Here is a 20,900-nt window from a genome sequence, read left to right as displayed (position 1 = left end):
ATTACAAAAACTTAACTCTTCTTAGAGTGCATGTTTATAGTCAGTTATAGGAAAAAAATGATTGTTTTTAGCCCTTTCCACCCCAAAAGTTAGAATCTAGTCAAAAGTGTTGTGTAGTAGAAACTTAAATGTCTTTCATTAGTGCAACTTTTGAATCTGTTTCAGAGAGTAACAACTGACTTGCAAAATGTTGGCCTTGTTTACTGTTTTGCCACGTTGTTGACTGGTTTGCGCCTGGATGCCGCGCAAGCTTACTTGCCCCAAGTATGGATATTGACACTGAAGAGTATATTCAAAGAATTCAGGCACTCAATGCCATTAAAGATAGGTCAGTGTTTTATTTCTTATAAGGCTTTTCTAAAATAAGTTTATATGTTACTTATAAAGCATCAAGACATTATCCGTAGTGACAAAGTCTTGCAGTCGGTTTTAGGCTATTTTTCTCCCCTATTAAATAAAGATCCTCTAGATGCTAGGAACGAAGGCACTAGTTTTGGTACAATAAAGCATCGTAAGCCCTAAAAAAAATTGTTGTATGATTTTTTATTACTAAAAAAAATTTGGACCATTATTCCAATTCTAATATAATCGCCCTGCCCTAAATGTTTTGTTGAAATAAAGCAATTACTTTTAAATACTAATATAGAACAAAGTTACATTTTTGAAAATTGAATCAGTTTTATATCCTTATTTCTTTCAACTCGAAAGTTGAAATAAAACCGAGAATTTACTAGAATAATTTCTTTCTTTGCGTAAATATATTTTATTCCAAGGAACTTATGAGATAAGACAATACATCCCAAATATGATAAACCAAATTACCCCTATTATAGATTAAAGTTATTGGTTGAAATGTTTGAACACTTCTAGTTTTAATCAATCCAATAGATTTTTTTAAAAACTATATGCGTAAGTGAATGCACACCGTTTTATTAAAGTTATTCCTTGAATAAGTAAATTGTATTTCCTACTAATTCCAGGTATGAATTTACAACCAGCTCCCAGCCAAAAATTTCTCCAAATCTCCTGTTATGGAACTTCATGCGAGATGAAGAATATAAGTAAGAATTTAAATTATATTTTAATCAGGGTTACAGGGATGGGCAGATGTTGGATAAATTATCAAAATTCGAGGATCTTTAGGGGATAAGACAATGGACGATAATTTGATGTACGTACCCAATGATGATAGACGAAATTAATTCCACAATAGACAAATTTTGGTTGAAACGTTTGAACACTACAAGCTTGGAACCAACCAATCAAAGTTTAATAAGTAAGTACACACAGAATTGAGTCAATGAATAACATGAAGTGGACTTAAAACTTTAGTTACCAGTGCAATTTTGAGTCCCCTTACACTAGCCTTGCTTGAAAGTGCCTAAGAAGTTAAGGATTAAATTCTCTTCAATTAACCTATTTGGATAATCAATTTTAACAGTATTTGCCTATAATAAAAAATCGTTTAATCTTTTCTAAAGAATTTTTGTATAATTTTTTATTGCATTTTCCTTTTTCAGAGTGGAATGTCAGACATTCCTTGATATTATGGAGACTGAAAAGGCCTGGGAAAAACTTAGGAATAGTCATCATCAAATTAAATTGGCAAGCCATGAAAAATAATTCACTTTTTTTAACCTTATATGCACGAAAAAAGAATGTATAGACATATTTTTGTTTAAACTATGGTTAGGACAACCGGTCCAAAGATAAATTAAATCTTCCCCCAAAATTATTATATTCGAATTTTTCTTTGATAGTTTAAAAATGTTTGGCAGATTTTTTTTCACGTTCCACTTTTTTAGTATTATACCTAGTTTGATAAGCTTCTGCAATAGTACAAACCAACAATCCACTAGGACTTTTTGAGATGTCACACAACAATTATGATGACTAAAAACTAATTCAGATATTCTAAAATCTTGATCCAGAACCATATAATCAACTTTAAGAGTGCAGAAGAGCTTATGAGTCAGATGGCTGCCAAAAATTTTCATATTTCAGATTTTTTAAAAATTTGCATTGAGGTGAGATTTTATACCTAATATTATAACAAGAAAAAAACACAGATAAAATACGAAGCCTTTCATTTGTTTTATTATGCACTTCAATTTTTGTTACAATTTTTTAAATTTGTAGATGAATCTATAAAAAAAATAAGCCTAAAAGTTTAAAGACAGATAAGGCAGGACTCTGTAACAAGTATACCTATAACTTTTGATCATTTTATACTTTTTTCTAGGATAACTTGTTGCCTTATCCAAGTGATACTGTTTCCTATATTCATGATCTCAACTATGGATATCAACTGTTAAAAATGGTTAAGGTATATTTTCTAAATAATTTTACTTTTTACCAAGATGTGGTGTTTTTTTTACCTCGTAGAGTTAAAACTTTTTTACTAAAGTCCGGACTTTTCCTTGACTAGACCAATAAAATCCGGACTTTTGCGGACATTTGGATTACACCAACAAAAATCCCAAACTTTGCCAATCCTGCGAAAATCAGGATTGAAGATAAAGGACTAATCTACTTTGTTTTATAAATATTAATAATCATAAAAAATGAGAAAAAAATTGAAAATAGATAAATGATAAATTTTAGGATATCGAATCTACCAACGAAAAAGTTCGACGGAAAGTTAACGGACAAATGGAAGAATTCCATGTAGTGTACGCGCGCATCGGTCCCGAACCTGTGACCGTCGAGGTTCACTCGTCCGGGATCCCGTCGCCCCGGTACGAGTGGTACTACCGTCCTAACGACGAGGCGGGTAGCCCGACGGATGACTTCCAGTGGACAATGTTACAGGCCACACAGGATAATGTTCTCTACTTTGATCCTTTTACATTCTCAGACTCAGGTAACTTTTCCATTAAAGCATAATCTAAATTTCTTCCTATTACTTACATAAGTACGATGTGTGTTTATATGTATGTCCAGAAAGATTTCGTAAAAGGCTAGACTGATCGTTACACAACTTCTATAGAAGTATAATAATTGCCCATGCCCATGAAAGGTTTATACTATGTGCAACGATTCCCCCTGAAGAAAAAGCCCCACATATTTTTTTCTTCAAAACAAACTTTTGATAAAAATTACAGCGAACCCCATATCTCTAGGAACTACAAACCTACTCCACCCCATGTATAATGTTTGGATAGAAAATTGCTCTAATACACTATTAACACGAAACAGTATTTAGAAAAAATTTAATAATCTTTAATTTAATCAGTAACCAGACATCTAAAAATTGCTAATGTTTGTAAAAAAAAAAATTAAAACTTCAGGTTATTATTATTGTCGTATCCAACACAACCTGTGTGTGGTTGGTGAGATGACCAGAGAGAAGCTGGACGACTGGACCACCTCCAAGAAGATATTCCTGCGGCCAGAGAAGGGCACCCTCATCATCACCAAGCATCCGTCCAACGCTGAGTCGTCTTTCGGTGGGTTTGATCTTATCTTTGAAAATTTACTTATTGTTTGACAAAACATTAAATGCATGACTAGGCGAACTATAAAACAAAGAAATATTTTGAAATGATGAACACATTTTTGATAAAATCATAATTGTATTGTTTATGTTAATAACATTTTGCTTCTATCTAAGGTGGGTCTGCTGAGTTCTATTGTTCCGCAGAAAGTTTTGAACTTCTTAGTTATCAGTGGTATAAGGATGATGAGAAATTAATAGGTAATTTTGATCAATATACATACATATGTAGAAACTTAAACAACATTATATTAAGAAAAAACAAGCAACGATTTAATTCAAGGTACAGATAACAAATTTACATAGGTAGGACTTTAATAATTGTAGACTGAACGAATTCCTGTTATTTTCAAGATTGTATGGCAATTTCCTTTCAAGCCATTGTTCGATACCATACTTAAACTTACTGATTTATTTATTTAGGTGAAGACAAACCGACGTTGAAATTAACAGGTCTAACATTGGAGAATACTGGAAACTATCATTGTGTCGCATCTACATTTTTGAAGAAGGTTAGTTATCAGTTAAAAAACAATTTAAATACAGATTTTAACTAGGAAGGTATTTGTTTTATCACAATTCTTTTACTAATGTAATTAATTCCTTTTTTTCATGACTTAGTCATTAACAAATACAATTCTTTAAATTGAAAATTGTTAACGATGTGTTTAATATCCGATATCGCAAATAGCTTAAAACCTGACCAGAATCTTTATAAAGATTCCTTGAACTAAGTGAAACTATTGGCCAATCTGTTTTCGAGATATTGCAGACAAATTCCCTTAGTACCTACATAAGATGTGTAACAGTTTTGTTTAACAGACCTTGGAGGATTAAATAGGTAATTTTAAATGTTTTTTTTTCAGGAAAAATCTAACACAGCTCGCCTGAGTGTAAACACGACCTCCCCGGTGAATGGATTTGACGAGGACAGTGTGAGCACGGGGGTCGGGGATAAGATGGTGGTCAAGTGTCAGCCTGGTCTTCCAAAGTATGCAAGGTAGCAAGTCTTGTTGGCTTTATTTAAGACTATTTTTAAGCATCCTCAATACCCAGTAACATTAAGGTTTTATTCTGCCAATAAAAGCAATAGTTGATATTTTGGTTAAAATTTGCCTTTTTAATCTGATTTTCTTTGCATAATAAAGATCTCCAAAAACGTAGTTTTTTTTTATAGCAAAGATACTCCATAAAAAATCGTGTCTATCTTTCCTTCTGTTTATAGCAATCCTCTATTTGACTCTATCATTCTCTCACAGTTCTAAAAATAATACCCTTTTCAGAGAACCGATGCCAATAGGAGAAAAGATAAGCCTGAGATTCGAAGTTGCCTGTGGTAAACCTGTCATATATGAATGGTTGAAGCAAGGGGTGAAGGAGGATATAACTGTGTCACCTCCAGAGTGCAAGATAAGATCCAGTATCACGCCCATCGCCATTGGCAAAGAATTGACAGGTAAAGAAATAGAAAAATATTAGGTATCAATATGTTTTGAATTAAAAAACATATCAACACTAATAGAAATAGACATTTTTACTAGTGATGGCAATCCGTCGAATTTTTGGGCCGGATTCGGATTCCGGATTCTTAAAGAATCCGTCAAAAAAAGTGGCGGATTCTTGCGGATTCCGGATTCTTATTTTTGGCGGATTCCGGATTCTAGCAATATTTTAAAAGGATTTTTTTAAAAAAATTAAAAATTAAGTGCTACATATGTCCTAAAAATCAATGTTCTTGTTGTTCTCTATAATTCACTTCCGAGAATCGAACCAGATTTTAAAAGATATTATATATAATGATGAAAATCTTTGCCTTCAAAGAGGAGGAGTTGAAAGAAAAAACTCAAGACGCTAATTTTAGCCTACCAAATAAGAATCCGGAATCCGCTATTACAAAACGGATTCCGGATTCGGATTCCAAAATTGGCCAAAAATTGGGCGGATTCCGGATCCGGATTCCGGATACGGATTGCCATCCCTAATTTTTACATTGCTTTAATTTTATAAAGTTGGTGAATAAGGGTTAAAGATTGTTTTTCTTACAAAGAAACATTCATTATTATTAAATCCATTCCCCAATTACAATTTTGTAGGATTTGAATTGGCTATTTTATTAAAGGTGAGGTGGTAGAGGGTGGAGACGGGGTAACGACGTGGCAGTATGTGTGCAGGGCCTACTGTCCAGCCACAGGAGAGTCCCTCTACTCAGAAATTGTCAGGATACGAGTTGCCAAAGCTACAACCAACGAATGCAGCTTTCCAAAATTTAAGGTAATATCATAAAAACTAATTTCAGTTTTAGCCAAAGTTTCTTACTTTCTAATCCTACTAAGATTTTATATAGTTAGCATCCAGAGATTTTGCCCTAAAGAATGATAACGCTGCACACTTATAAAGAAATAGCTAAAATCACGTTGACAATGTCTTATATAAATGAGATAGTTTTCTATTTTTATGATGTATGGACTGTCTATAAAGGAAATTTTGCGGATATAAGCCCGTGCAGAAAATATAAGACAATCAACCATGATACTACTTTTATAATGTAACTAATTAGACAAATTGATAATTCCTGTTTTGTATTGTAGATAGCCTTAGTCATATGTGAGGAGAAGTACCAAAAGAACACACAATTTCCAAATCTAAAAGCAACGAGAAACGACGGAGAAGCCTTGATAAAAGTTTTACAGGTACCTACCTAATATTTTTAATGTTTGTTTTATTTTTTGCGGAATACAACTATCTTTAAAAAATGAACTTTATCCCAATAATGATTTTTGACTTTTAGGAGCTTCAATTTCAAGTATTTGCCTTTACAAATCTAACCCTGCGACAAATGCGCAATGCCGTTGAATTATTTGCGAGCTTCATCGACGAGGAGACTTATTGTCTGTTCTACTATAACGGTCACGCTGTGGGCCACAGTGAGGATATCTACCTGGCGCCTGTGGAGAGCAGCTTGGACGAACATGATCCTACACCTTTATCTCAGGTATTTGTGACTGTTCTTAAAGATTCATGGGAGAGGCGTCTTTTAGTGTTATGCATAATCATATCTTACTTAAGCAATATGTATAGGTAAATCTTTTTCATATCAAAAATAATAAGTTTAATTTCGTATTTGTGTGAAAATAAATTTTACTTGCGGATACGCTCCTAGCATCTAGGGGCTCTGTATTCGAAGGGGCATAGATGGCCTAGATATTAGCTTAAAAACATCAAAAAACTAAAATCTAAAAGTAAAATAGCCCTAAACCATCACAGGACCTATGTGAAGCTTACCATATAAATGGGGAACCAATAGGCTCATTGAGATCATCAGACAAAATACCAAGAAAAAGAACATACTAACAAAAAGAAGGAAAAGGCACTTTCTTCGCTTTTTTCAAACGACGGACACGCTCTTATTATAGTAAATAATGTATAGATAGTTAATAATGTTTTCGTAATATTTTAGATATTATTTCACCATGGTCATATTGAATCAATCATCTCGGATAAGAATCCTCTACTAGGTAAGTTAAGAATTTAAATATTTATATGATTACAAAACAAGTATTCAATTTTCCATAACTATTGAAACAGATATATACAAAAACAAATAATAATATAAAATATATTGTATTTATCAACCAAATTACCGACGAAGTGAATTATAGCGAAAATGGACGTCGGTTAGGGAATTATCGGTAGCTCAATCTCATATAAGCCGAGCAATTTAAATTTACTTAATAAAATCACCGGTAGGCGTAAAACCTTTCCTTTTGAATTGTAGGGTAGCTTCCATCCGACAAATTCAATTAAAGAACAAGTTGTTTTGTAGAAGAATGACATAGCAAAATGTTTCAATACCTTTATTATAGGTGTTATAATCTATGATTCCTGTCGGGACGATCCAAAAGAATTTGTTCGTCGCAAGTTAGAACAATCCAAACAAAGTTCGGGATACATCATGAAGAACAGCCCTAATCTAGTAATAGGTAAGCAACACTCGCTATTACGCAATGATCTTGTAATATAGATTGGAGAATTGTATTGAAATTTTTAAAAAATTTGGTAGGGTAAAGCGGGGCGATCTCGGTTTTGAGGTGAAGTCGGTATTTTTTTTGACCACCTTCATTAAATGACATTTTTCTCCATGTTCTAATCGACTGACAGAAAAAAACATAAAATCAAATTTGTTCCTTATTAAATTGCCTACAAAAAAGTATAAAATGAAATTTTTGTGAGACGAATTTTTAGGGTACTTATTGGGTCTTAAAGTCGGACGACAAAAATTTTTTTTTCTCGATTTTTTTGCTTCGGTCGGAAAAACGGTAAGTTGGACAAAAACTGGTAAGAGCTAGAGCTTAGACGTCTTATTTTTTTTGTAGAAAAAATTGTTCGATCTTCATAATTTTTTTTGTGAATGCTCTTTATTACATTTAGCAACTTTAACCTTTAGGGCATGCTGTAATTAAATCAATATGTCATAGGTTTTTTGAAGCTGGAAAATCGACCACAGATTTTGCCAAACTTTTCTCTTTTTTTTAACTTGATTTTTTTAGGAAATTTTGCTAATAGAACTAATTTTTTTTGGCCAAATCTATTCAAAATTGCCTGAATTTTAAGGATCAGGCCTTTAAAGTCATAAAAAGTTATTTTTTCTAGTAGTATTTTTATGTTTTTTATCAAAAAAAATTTCGAAAAAAAAAGTCAAATTTCGCGTACTTCGGAAAAATTATTTTTTTGGTAGAAATAAAATTCTTTGTGCATACTCTTTATTACATTTAGCAACTTTTACCTTTTGGGCATGCTGTAATAAAATCAATACGTCATCGATTTTTCGAAGCTTGAAAATGCCCTACCGACTTCGCCTCAAGGCGGGGCGAAGTCGGTGCCGTTTTAGAGATCAATTTTGACAAACTTCCCAAAGTCCTAGGTTTACGTCCTTTTAGGACCTGATCGACTTTTCCGAGATCTTTCTACTGGTCTTGGTCCCATTTAAAAAAATAATTTTTACGATTTGCAGGTTCAAAAAACCGAAAAAAACACCGAGTTCGCCCCGCTTTACCCTAGTTTTTCTCAAAGTATTGGAGAAAGATGTATTATTCTGCCGTTATCCTCTGCCATCTAAAAAGTTCTGCCTTTCCTTTAGATTTGTCTGTTGGTTGATAATGTTTGTTTGATTAGATATTTTTGGTCTAAATTTTTTAAAATCATTTCTGATGTTATATAACTTTTAGGCTATGGTACCATGCCCAACATGAAGGCTTTTGAGGAGGAGGATAAAACTACGGGTGCCTCAGTTGGTCTATACATGAAGCATCTTATTAAACATATTAGGAACATTATTTTTAGTTTTTAAAAATACGAACCTAAACATAGAAGTATATTTTTTTCCGTTTTAATGATCTTTAGTAATATATTACTACTACTTAGTGATATCCAATCTGCCACTTATATTTAAATTTTAATACATTTAACTCTTATGAGGACTTATGCTATGTAAGGAAAACTAACAAAAACTTCCCACAAACATATATACCTCTAGGTAATATTTAAAGTTTTCCTCGAATCTGATCTAAACATTATTTTTTTCGTTCAGAAAAAAACTTAAGAACGACTTTCCATTAAAGATGAATTCTTATTTGTTATCTATAATTTTAAATGCCTAAAACATAAATTAATAATGTTATCGTTGCAGAAAGCGAGATTTAGATATAGAATCAGTGTTTAAGAACGTACAAAGTGACTTTCACTCCATGACCTCTGTGTCTCTGGCGGACAAAATGAAGCCAGAATACCGTAGCTCTCTCGGACAGGGATGGATATGTTGATTCTTGTTTTCAATTATAGCGTAAAATAACATGTTTGTGTGTGGAAATTTTAAGAGCCAATTAAGTCAGAGAATAAGGGGGGGGGGTTTTAATGCAACCATCTCGTAATCAGTGAGCAAATGGCACTTAGAATTCGAATTTCCATCTGAAATTTTGCATGAGTAATCCTTGGTAGGTCTATTTTCCCTAAATCGAACAAAAAGTTGGAAAAGTAACGGCTAACGGCTGGTGGCTCAGCTGTTTTGTCATTGTTTTGATATCTATATTGCAAATTAGTCACGAAACCTCTCTCAACATAATACTCTTTTCTACTCCAAAACGCTATCAAACGGTTCTACACGGTAGCTGTTGGTGATAGAAGTTTTAAAAATGATTATTGCTATCATTTAACGTGAATTAAACCAAAAATATGTTTTTAAAAGTTGATTCCTACGTAATTGATGATGGATTTACCCTGAAAATAGGCTAAAAACGGCTGAGCCGCTAGCCGTTACTTTTCCAACTTTTTGTTCAATTTAGGGAAAATAGACCTAACAAGGATATGCAAAAGTTCAGATCGAAATTCGAATTCTAAGTGTCATTTGCTCACTGATTACGAGATGGTTGCATTAACCCCCCTCCCCCCCTTATTTATCGTATTTTATTATAGATAGCCTTTTGCAGATAGTAAAAAAAATTATTAGATTAATTCTAGTTTTCTTTTGTTAATCGTGAAAATTTCCTCTTATTCTAAAAATAAATGTTGGATTTAACCGGTTTGAATATAGTGGATAGTCTGATTTGAAGTTAACTCTAAAAAGACTTTCTGAGTAATATTTTTTTTTAATGATAACTTAAAGAGATTACAAGGTATCCTCGTCCCTAGGAAATGTACCTTGGTGCCAGCCTCAGACAAAAGAAATGTTCCTTGCAGCAGAAAGCTTTCTTCAGGCTAACCAGGCCTGAATATCTTTTCTCCCCGTTTAGTCAAGCCTCCGCATTTGGCAGGTTCGAGTTCCCGCAGGGGATCAAATGGAATCAGGATGACACCAATCTTTCATGGGTCCAAGGACAGGTAAATTGAATTCTAAAAGTATTAGGATACAATTGTATGGCTGGTTATAGATTTCCTGCGGAAGTAACTTTCATTTTGTTGAAAATCTTTGACCCTATGATCATCGCCCATAACTAACTTATCCAAAAACTCTGTACCTAATGTATATTGTAGGTATAGTATATTAACTATTCTTTTCACAGCCTTTTAATTTTTAAGGTGTATGCAAACAATGGATTGGACGGAGTCCTCACTTTAATTGCCACTCCCTCTGTGTTCTACAACGAATGTGAGATTACCTTTAGATTTGAATGGAAGGGACCTGCCTCAATACCTTCAGATGTTAATATACAGGTACAAAACCAATGCGCTTTGGCAGGGAGTAAGGGAGGGGACAATGGGCAATTAATTCAATTTAAGAGTTTTTGAAGAAAGGCCATGAAAACCAGAATAATCCCGAAAATATGGTGGAAATTGTAAAGTGATTGTTGATTAAATCTAGAAAACCATAAACTAAGAAAAAAGTTCCAAGAAAAAAAGCAATCATTTGAAAATAAGATTACTAGTATTACAACCTGACATAACCATTCTGTAATTAATTACTAGAAATATCTCCCTGGATCTCTTTAGATGACAGGGAAAGAGAAAAGAGATTTGGGGGCAAGTGATGTGAACATGGAAAAAAGGGGCAGGCAGGCGTGTAGCTGGATGGGCAAGTATATGACCCGCACGCCTTCCTGCCCCTTTTATCCTGTTTATTTCCCCCACCTCCCTTCTCCATTTCCCTTTCTCGTCTACTTTTAAAAAGGAGGTGGGGATGAAGGGAGTGAAATATAGTAGGGGAGGGGGGCCGTGTATTTATATTTGAACTACTCTCTGTCTGCAAAACTAAATATATTCAAAACTAACATAGCGAGTAACGGCATTTCTTGCGCAAGTCCCCAAACTCAGTCAGAAACTGCTAAATTCTTGCACATTCCCTTTAAGCCAGTCCCCAAAGTCTGAGACTCCTAAAGATTGAATATTCGATCCATTGTTCCCTCCCTTACTCCCTGGCGCTTTGGTCTCATTGTATCATGTAATGTAGATTCACTGAACTCTAGTTTTTTCTTGACTGTTTTCTATCATTATGCATGTGTATTTCTCTTATAATTATCCTTGTTGTTTCTAAATGGAACCTTAAAATATTTGTACATTGAAGTTAGATATTTGAAATCTAGCAGAATATAAGGATTAATTTTGTCAAATCATTTTTAAATATTTAAGGTCGTGGGCAGAAATGTATCCATCCTGTTACGGTCCAAGTATGTGGACAAGGTATCTGGAAACCACCATTCCTTGGACACCCTGTACCAACCATGTACCAAGGATAGAAAGGATATTTTTCTTACAAAAGATGGTCCTCTTTTCAAACTCAAGGTATATTTTTTATTAAAATAATAAGTTTTGACTTAAATGAAAATATTTTTATATAAATGCTGAAAATGTTGGAATAGGAAAGACGTTAAAATGTTGAAGAAATGAATTTATTCTAAGAATTCATTGTCTTTAAAATGTGATTTTTATCCTTCCCATAATTTTTACGGTTATATTTAATTTTTACGGCAAATTTCTTGAATCTGTCAAAAATACGGGATATTTTTGCCCATAATTTAAAATTGTTATTGAAGGATGGTGTGACAACGTATCCAGACAGTCCCATCTACCTGGCAGGTTTACAGGAATTAAAAGACAGAGTCAAGTTGTTGTTAATACTCCGCACTACAGATCAAGTTTTGGTTGCACCAGGTATTAACGGGATAAGGTTAATTGTAGATAAATAATCCACAATTAAAAACATATTTACTGTACAGTTTTAAATAATACTGGAAAAAGGGGGGGGGAAGTTCTGACACTTTTGCGTAAACGGTGAGTATAGGCTTTATCTTTGGACTGAGAGGATAGGTTATTAGGGATAAAATCATTCTTATATGATGAATTTCCCCCAGATTTAAGATTTTTTGGATAGGCCTCCAGGTTCCGGAGCTCCAGGCCTCCAGGTGGTCTCTGTACAGGTAGAAATGAAAAAAAAAAATTTTTTTTTTAAAGTTAAAAATCAACTTATAAAACAAAATATGCATATTTTTTCTTCAAATATGTGAATAATATTAAAAAGATGCATATTTTGTTTTATAAGTTGACCTGTAACTTAAAAAAAAAAATTTTTTTTTTTCAATTTTACCTGTACAGAGACCACCAGGAGGCCTGGAGCTCCGGAACCTGGAGGCCTATCCAAAAAATCTTAAATCTGGGGGAAATTCATCATATAAGAATGATTTTATCCCTAATAACCTATCCTCTCAGTCCAAAGATAAAGCCTATACTCACCGTTTACGCAAAAGTGTCAGAACTTCCCCCCCCCTTATTTTAAAAAGGTTTAGGCATTTGTTTTCCATTAAAATTACCATGAATAAAGTGATTCATATGATTGATTCATGACAATGAAGTTAAATTAATCTTTACCACATCCATATTTTTAATAACATATCCACTTCCATTTTAAGATATCAAATTAACTTTTCTTTTTTTAGGTCTCGTTTGCTTTCCTTTGCCAATTCTAGAACACACAGAGAATATTCAAATTAGGCATACAGTCAATACCTTTTAAAAAGTATTCAAAAGAAATAAACATTAACAATGATGATAACGTCGAATTGTGGCCATGCATTTTGAAAACTTTTTGTTTTGAAAAAAAAATCATGTAAAAACTATTTCTTAGTAGGTACCATCAGAAGAAATTATTATACTTCTTTTGTATAACAAAAAAACTGACATTTTAGATCTAAAAGTTTCTACTTTACCAATTCATACAACTGGTTGCAAAGCATTTAAGAACAAAAAAGAATACTACATGGTAAAACTTATTGACTGTAATGTTATCCAGGGACAAGAAATCATTATACTCTGGTATTATGCATCATCTCTGACTCGAAGCCTTCACCTAAGAACAGTAATGATGGCCCTGAGAGTGGCTAGAGAGATTATTAACCACGTGTACTTATGGGGCCAGACAATTTATATTATGAAATTAACAGAAGAATGAAGTCAACAATTAAGAAAATTTACAAGAATTATACTAACAAGATTTAACTTATTTAAGAACTGAACTCTAACTTTAGGGAAGAAGGGTTGTAGATTTATTTAGGCGCCTGCCACCCTTGTAAAAAAAAGAGAAATAACTTATCATTAGACACCTACAAAAATAACAATACAATAATTATTATTCATTAAATATAAATTAATAGGTATAAGTAGTATAAAACTTTAATATTAAAATTAAAAGCAGTATATAAATATTACAATTTATTATTTCTAGTCAAATAAAATAATCTTGACAGATGAAGTTAATATGTCATTGTAAACTCTTCCAAAAGAGATAAGGCCCATATTTTTCTTGGGCATTAAAATATGATAAAACAAGAATGGACTAGTTGCAAAGCAGTGGAATCAATCAATTGTGTTAGCCTTTTATGTACCTAGAAATGGAAATATGTCCAATCTTTTAAACTGATCTAAATCTAGTTCCACAATTTTTATTATTGCTATGTTAGTTTTCATTATTTATTTAAAATTTGTTATGGATAAATTTTGTAGTAATGTAAAAGGAACAATTTAAACTGCTTAGTGGCCAATTTTTGCCTTAATTTAAACTATTTTTTTGGTAATAAAAGGTCAAATATTATCAATTGGTCATAATATGATGTTTTCAAAGCAAAATTTTTCTAGTCACATTATGTATTTTTAATTGTAGCATATTAAGCCAACTAGTCATTTTGTTATAATAGGATTCTTTAAAGGTGTATATATTATACTCAAAAAGGTTGCAGTAATTTTATTTGAATATAAAAAAAAACTAATTATTTTAATTCTCTATAAACTGTTTATGATAAGACTATGCAAAAGTTTAAAAATCTTGTGATCTTACCAATAAGAAATTTACTTGACTTCAAACTCATTAATAACAAAAAATATTATTAGTAAAAAATACAAAAAATAATTGAAATAATTAGCACATGATAATGTCAGAAAATAATATTTACAATGTACAATTGTTAATATCTATCATATCTAAACTTGTCATAATAAAAAATAACTAGATTAATAACTAGAAAATTCAAGCAATATAGAAATTTTAGAGAATATTACTTTTTTTCAAGCATTTTAGCTTCTAAACATATCCTAACTTCTTCAAGTTATTTTCTTTAAATCTTCACTATTTAGTCTTATTTTTGCACGTTATAATTTGAATAACTAAGTGCTCAAATCTTTGTTTTAGCTAGGATTCATAATTTATTTACTGTTTGATAATCAAATGAGTATTGCTAATGTGAATCTGAAGGGGGCGGAAAAAATGCATTGCTTTTAATTTTCAAATTAAACTTCCATTATTTCGCCAAAATTGTCAAATAGGAATGATTTGAGCAATCTTTGGCAAAGACCGTTTAACTACGCCACTGGCACTAACGGCTTAAATTTAAACTGTAGCGCATTTTTTGCCGCTAAAACATTTTAGATCATATTATTATTAAATTATCCATACGATCATTTTTAAGGTCAGGCTAGGTTTTGGGTAAGAAAACGCGTTTTGCCCGCGCCCCTTTTGGTGTATATAAAATTTCAAAGTAGCCATTATTTTTACAAATAGACATTTCACTAGAAGGCCAATTTTTAGCCAAATTTTTATAATTTAAAAACTAATTCTTTTTATGACTCTTAAAATATTGTAGAATATGTATATAAAATGTTGTACAATCTATGTAAATATAAATGATTAAGATCTTAATCAAATAGATTCTAAATATTAAACTTTTAAGGAACAAAAATACCTAAAATCACGAAATCTTCAATCTTTCAAAAATATAAAAATCTTCAAATCTAATCTACCCCATTCAAATTCAAACAGAGAAAAATATTTTTTCACTAAAACTCAAGGGACATAAAAAAAAGTTTAAACTCCGTGACACAGTGTTAAAAATTACAGAGTCATTACATGCATTATTATTATATTATGATATGATAACTATTTAAAAATATATATTTCTTTTAAACTGCTAATAAACATGATAACTAAATAATCCCACCACACTCTCTCCACTCCATTTTCAAGTATTAAAACTAGTTTCAGATTAGAAAGGTAAAGAAAAAAAATGGAAGCCACTGAATATGAATTTCTGGCTGAAAATGAGAAAATTACCATCCTTGCTAAGTTTACCCATCCTACTCTAACTCTCATACAGGTATGATAAATCTATCAGATGAACATGATGTACTTTTATAAGGGGATGAAAATTGAACTTAAAATTTTCAAATATAATTTTCTCAAAAACGGCTGCATTTTATATTTTATTGAAAATTGAAATTAAGTTACCTAACCTAGGGTAATGAAATGCATTATGTCCCAATTTAGGTTCTGACACAAAGGTCAAAGCACCTTCGAACGCACTGTGATTTCTCGCTTAATGTAAAAATAATTTTGTTCGCCATTTTTGTATCGAAGCTATTCTATGAATGACACTCGACTATAAGTTAGAATCACAGTATTTTTTTTTAATTGGTGGAATTAAAAAAAAACTAAGCTAGCTTTTAAAAAATCAAGATACAGAAAGAGGTTTACTAAACACAGAGCTGTTTTATATTGGTAAAATTAATATTGGTAAGATTAATAGGACGCAGGGGCCGTGATTCAGTCAAAATTCCATTTGAAATTGTCTAAAACATTTATGGGTTAAAACCTGTTTTGTGATGTACTAAAGGGAAATGGGCAAGAATGGAAGAAATTAAGCAAGTGGGTTCACTCACAATTTTTGGTCAGAATTCTGGTCCTTTGTCCTTGGTAGGACGTTGATTTAAATGCCTTTTATTTTAGGGAGATTTTGGACCGTTTAAAGCTGGTAATACCATTGATGTTCCTCTATGGTTGGCTGTTATGCTCAGGCATTTCATTAACATCATATTAATTTCTTGTGCAATCAAATTAAAATTTTAAATTGGGAAAAAACATCAATTCAAAAAGGATACTTGTTAAGTTATTAACTATCTACCGCTTAAAAGATTTTTTATATATTCCTCGTTTCTACGAATATTTATATTAATGAAATAAACAAACAGACAAAGTGACAAATGTGTAATTCAGACACCCTCTTGGATGGAAGTTGAAAGGTTAGAATATTACCTTCATTTTTTCTAAGGGCGATTATTTCTCTTTTGTGTCACTGAGCCAAACCAGGAAAGGCACACTTGAGGGTGGTGGATGGGTGGTTCCCTCCCAAACAATAGTTATAACCATCCTAGGGTCTATGAGAAGATACAGTGTAAAAAAAAGAACCATGTTGGTTCTGCAGTTAGCGATATATTTACAGTCTTACATCATGTTACTTTATCATACCTAAAGATTCAATAACTTAAAAACCAAGGTAAAATATTATATCTATTTGCAAAATGCAGTATTATTAACACGATTAGGAAACTTTAGCTATTTAGAACATCAAAAATATTTTGCCAATGTATTTTATTACTCTTTCTCCGTTATTAGAATAACATACCTACCTATTTTCATTAATTTTCACTTGCGAAGTTGCGAAGAAACTCTATAACTAGTTTATATTAAGGTTGGAGGAGTGCAGAGAAGAGGAGAAAGACAGTGACTTGTTTACACAGCTACCAGCAAAATACATCTTTGAAATATCAAATATCCTCCTAGGTATTTCATTTGCCATTCTTTGAAAAAATCCCGTTTGTTTAAGCTCAGTAAAGTTAGCTCATTTAAAACAATCTTTACTAGATAAAGATTTATTATTTGAAGTATTTCATTTATGAGTGTTCTTTTTTAAATCAATGGCCATTTTGAAGGAGATCAATTGAACTTTAAGTTTTAAAGATTTATTGATTAAAATCTATATTTCCATGCATAACTGGTTCATTGTTAGGTACCTTTTTCGTAACAATGGAAATTATTCAATATTAGCTATACTCTAGGCAGATTTTCTCAAATTTCATAAATAACTTTTCAGGGGTGTATATTCTGCATGGGATCCCCTGCTCAGGGGGGGGGGAAATAAAAAATAAGTGGTTGGAGGGAAAAAAAATGTAAAAATTAAGAAAACTGAAAACATTTTTCCATTTCGCCCCCCTCCTTGGTTAAAAAAAACTAAAAAAATGTGTGGTAGGAGGGATATAGAGTTCTTTAAATATTTTTCTATTTTCCCCCCTACTTTTTAAGAAAAATCTAGTGGGGAAAAAAATAAAAAATTTTGAAGCAGGGGAAAAAAATAAATCTTGTGCAGAATATACACCCCTGTAACTTTTAAAAAAATATAATATCATAAAGATAACATTATTACCAGTATTGCTTCGAAACCGAATAATATCCGCAGGATTATTACCTGGTTCTCATACATACTGAAAAATCATAGCATCGTATTACGGACAATTAATTACGTACAATGAATATCAAAATAAATCATAATATCAATGCTAGTATTTTTTAACCCTGGCCCTCGGGTCTAACAAAACTGGTTTTAATCTTGTAATTTCTCATTTTAATATCCGCGGAAAGCTGTCTATAGAACGATGCAATAAATAACTTTTCTCTACTTTTTTTCCTTCAGATGTGACACCTGCCAGTATTGTAGACGCTGATCAGATCAGATCCATCCTCAAGGAGATTTTCGATATCAGACAGTCAAAGCTTAGAAAATCTATTGAGATCTTTTTCAAGGTATTCATTTTCTTATCTAAAATTGTCAAAATAGACTAAAAATTAATTATTAATATCCGCTCATTTAATACGGATTTTTGCAAAAAAAAACAGCTTGGCTGTTGAATTTTAACTTCCCTAAAAATCTTTGCTGTGAATCAATTAACCTTGAAATATTCGCAGTTAAAATTCAGCAGCTGCTGCTTTTTCATCGTGATCAAATGCTTTTTGGGCAGCCAATTGTTTAAAATGGTAGCCTTCAGCTGCGATAATGGATTTATGACATATTGGCGGCTGCTTTGTTACTTATTACCCCAAATCGAAAAAGAAAACAGTATTATAAAACTTTTGGGATTAGTGTGATAAACAGCCCATTGTCCCCTCTCTCTACTTTTATTCATATAATGATTTAGGGAGACTACCTGCACGCCAAGATTAACAACCTACAGGAGATTGAATTAGCCAACTTTAGACCCATCCTTCCACAAGCCTTTGATCATCTACAAAGGTAAATATATTTTTTTTCCAGTATTGCTTCGAAACCGATTAATGTCCGGTTGATAAGAACCGGTTCTCAGCCACACTCAAAAATCATGTATCGTATTGTATTATATAAAGTCTTCTACGAATATAAAACTGTACAAGCATAATAATCAAACTAGCTTTGTTGGCCAATGCCTTCAGCATCTTGAGGCTAACAAAACTGGCTTAAATCTTATAATTGTACGTCTTTATATCCGCGGAAAGCTGTTTTTGTTTATATAACGATGCGATATAAGTTTGTTTATTACCAAGTAATGTTTTTATTAATTGTCTTTTTGTGTTTTATTTGATTTTGAAGAAAAGGAAAATAATTTTAAAATAATAAAAATCCTTGAGTAAATATTTAGTAAAATGTAACATGTATGACTTATAACACACAAACAGACAGTCACACTCACATAATTACAAGTAAAATGCGCCTGTTAGGATTTTTGAACGTTATTTTTGTAATCTACTAATGTTTCTACTATTCAGATTGGACGAAGCTACTGGCGCAGCCTCCAGGAGGGCTTCCCTTCACACAACATCATTCAGCAACAACACCACCTTCTCGTAATCAATTTTAATGACCTATGAATGTTTTACTTAGTTAAATTGTATTTTTAAATCATACATAGGTCAAAAAGAACAAAATAAGATTTATATTTTTCTATTTGAATTGATTAACCAATACTTTAGAATAAAATGTGATCTAGCATTGAAACCTTACGCTTACTATACGAATGTACCTTTTTATTTTTATATGTAATATTGTAATCTATTAAAATAAATATAAACAATATCTTTTGATACATTTTTTACCTTTATATCTTTTATAACTTGTATGACTCTTTCTTTATCTGACAATCAAACAATGGGGTAGTTGCAAGAAGTGCATTTAAACTTGAATTTTGTGAACTGCATATTTTTTTCTGTTTAATAATTCAAACTGCATCTATATGACAGATATTTGAAAGAATTAAAATTGTCTACCATGTAGTTTTAGAAATATCAAGACTTGAAAATCCGTTTATGGAAGTATGCAACTTATATGGTTGTCCTGTTTTCATAAAACCAGCATGATGACTATTTTGGTGGTACCTAATTGATTTCTATTTAATGTAATACAAAATTATATATATTAGATGGTATTCTTGTAACTTTTGCTTGCAATCAAACTTTTTAAATGCACTTCATGCAACTATTCCTTTTAAATTAGTTTGTTGTTGGTTACCATGGAATGTAAGTTACTTAATACTAAGATCTAGTTATTTGATTTAAAGTTAACAACATGTAACAAACTAGGTTATGTGATTTTTATTCTTATTATCCACTAGTATGCTGTTTATATGCCCACAAGATGTTGTGCAAACCTTCTGGTTGAAAAAAAAACTTATTCTTTCGACATGGCATTTTGCAACTCTCTAGATTTACTTTTTAAGTTTTCTCTGGTCTAAGATTTTTAAAATCAGATACACGAATTGATCTGCTGTCATAAGGAAGGTCATCAAATATACAGTGTGTTTTTTTTATGAGAACTTTTTTGAAAACTATTTTACCCCACTTATAGTTATCAGAATTTAATGATTAATGGCTTATTTTCTTCGTTTTTTAATGCAATTAATAGAACACCAAAAAAATATTTCAGTTTTTATTTAAAAAGTACAGTAAAATCTAAAATTCCAAACTTAGGTGTCAACGTCTAAAAATGGTTTTAGCGCATTTTTCTTATGCTCAAATATTCAACCTTTGCAAGAATGGCTGCTAAACACTTCAAAGTTGAGATATAGAGCTAAAAATGTATACAGATACTATTAGGGACATGTACTAGAACATATCAAAGTTTAAAGGTCACATCTCAACCAGTGAGGGAATACTGGCCCCCCAAAGTCGACTACAGAAAAACCAATTTTTTTCTTGCAAAGGATAGAAGATTTAGGCATAAGAAATATGCGCTAAAACCATTTTTAGATGTTGACACCTAAGTTTTGAATTTTAGATTTTACTGACTTTTTAAATAAAAACTGAAATATTTTTTTGTTGTTCTATTAATTGCATTAAAAAACGAAGAAAATAAGCCATCAATCATTAAATTATGATAACTATAAGTGGGGTAAAATAGCTTTCAAAAAAGTTCTCATAAAAAAAACACTGTATTTTGGATCAACTGTATTCAGATTTCAGAACTGTCGATCTCCATATCTTTTAGGCATATGCACAGACACTGGCGAATATGACTGATGCCATGCCCAATAATATGTTAAAATCTGCTGAATTACACCCATTATTTCAGAT

The 20,900-nt window shown here is 31.7% G+C and overlaps 3 protein-coding genes across 4 annotated transcripts in view; all 3 read left to right on the top strand.

Annotated features, from left to right (window-relative positions):
- LOC145314148 (uncharacterized) overlaps positions 1 to 166 on the top strand; it is a 30,740-nt gene extending 30,574 nt beyond the window's left edge. Inside the window, exon 20 of the transcript XR_013877644.1 lies at positions 26 to 166. The gene's annotated coding sequence lies outside the window, so the exon portion shown is untranslated. The remainder of the gene's footprint in view (positions 1 to 25) is intronic.
- On the top strand, positions 144 to 15,506 carry LOC145314146 (uncharacterized). The gene is made up of 24 exons (XM_080153944.1): positions 144 to 328; positions 981 to 1,061; positions 1,521 to 1,580; positions 1,910 to 2,027; positions 2,243 to 2,326; positions 2,605 to 2,863; positions 3,291 to 3,449; positions 3,614 to 3,697; positions 3,920 to 4,008; positions 4,363 to 4,496; positions 4,780 to 4,952; positions 5,616 to 5,767; positions 6,085 to 6,186; positions 6,285 to 6,488; positions 6,954 to 7,011; positions 7,360 to 7,476; positions 8,722 to 8,821; positions 9,183 to 9,301; positions 10,182 to 10,369; positions 10,568 to 10,702; positions 11,615 to 11,767; positions 12,019 to 12,136; positions 12,919 to 12,973; positions 13,272 to 15,506. Exons 1-24 carry the CDS (start codon positions 267 to 269, stop codon positions 13,312 to 13,314), a joined length of 2,847 nt encoding a protein of 948 aa, XP_080010070.1. The 5' UTR covers positions 144 to 266; the 3' UTR covers positions 13,315 to 15,506.
- Psf2 (DNA replication complex GINS protein PSF2-like protein) lies at positions 15,487 to 20,899 on the top strand. 2 transcript variants are annotated; one of them, XM_080153951.1, is made up of 9 exons: positions 15,487 to 15,624; positions 16,254 to 16,321; positions 16,496 to 16,546; positions 16,996 to 17,087; positions 17,995 to 18,104; positions 18,497 to 18,591; positions 19,101 to 19,484; positions 19,825 to 19,847; positions 20,783 to 20,899. In XM_080153951.1, exons 1-7 carry the CDS (start codon positions 15,535 to 15,537, stop codon positions 19,180 to 19,182), a joined length of 588 nt encoding a protein of 195 aa, XP_080010077.1. In that variant the 5' UTR covers positions 15,487 to 15,534; the 3' UTR covers positions 19,183 to 19,484; positions 19,825 to 19,847; positions 20,783 to 20,899. The 2 variants fall into 2 exon arrangements, with proteins under 2 accessions (XP_080010077.1, XP_080010076.1); XM_080153950.1 differs by having other exon boundaries at positions 19,825 to 20,899.
- The last annotated feature ends 1 nt before the right edge of the window (position 20,900 follows it).

The sequence above is a fragment of the Acartia tonsa genome, chromosome 3, assembly GCF_053477335.1.
Source record: "Acartia tonsa isolate MP-2025a chromosome 3, ASM5347733v1, whole genome shotgun sequence".
NCBI lineage: Eukaryota > Metazoa > Arthropoda > Copepoda > Calanoida > Acartiidae > Acartia > Acartia tonsa.
Note: the sequence above shows the minus strand (reverse complement) of the source record. Positions and strands in the feature narration are given on the sequence as shown.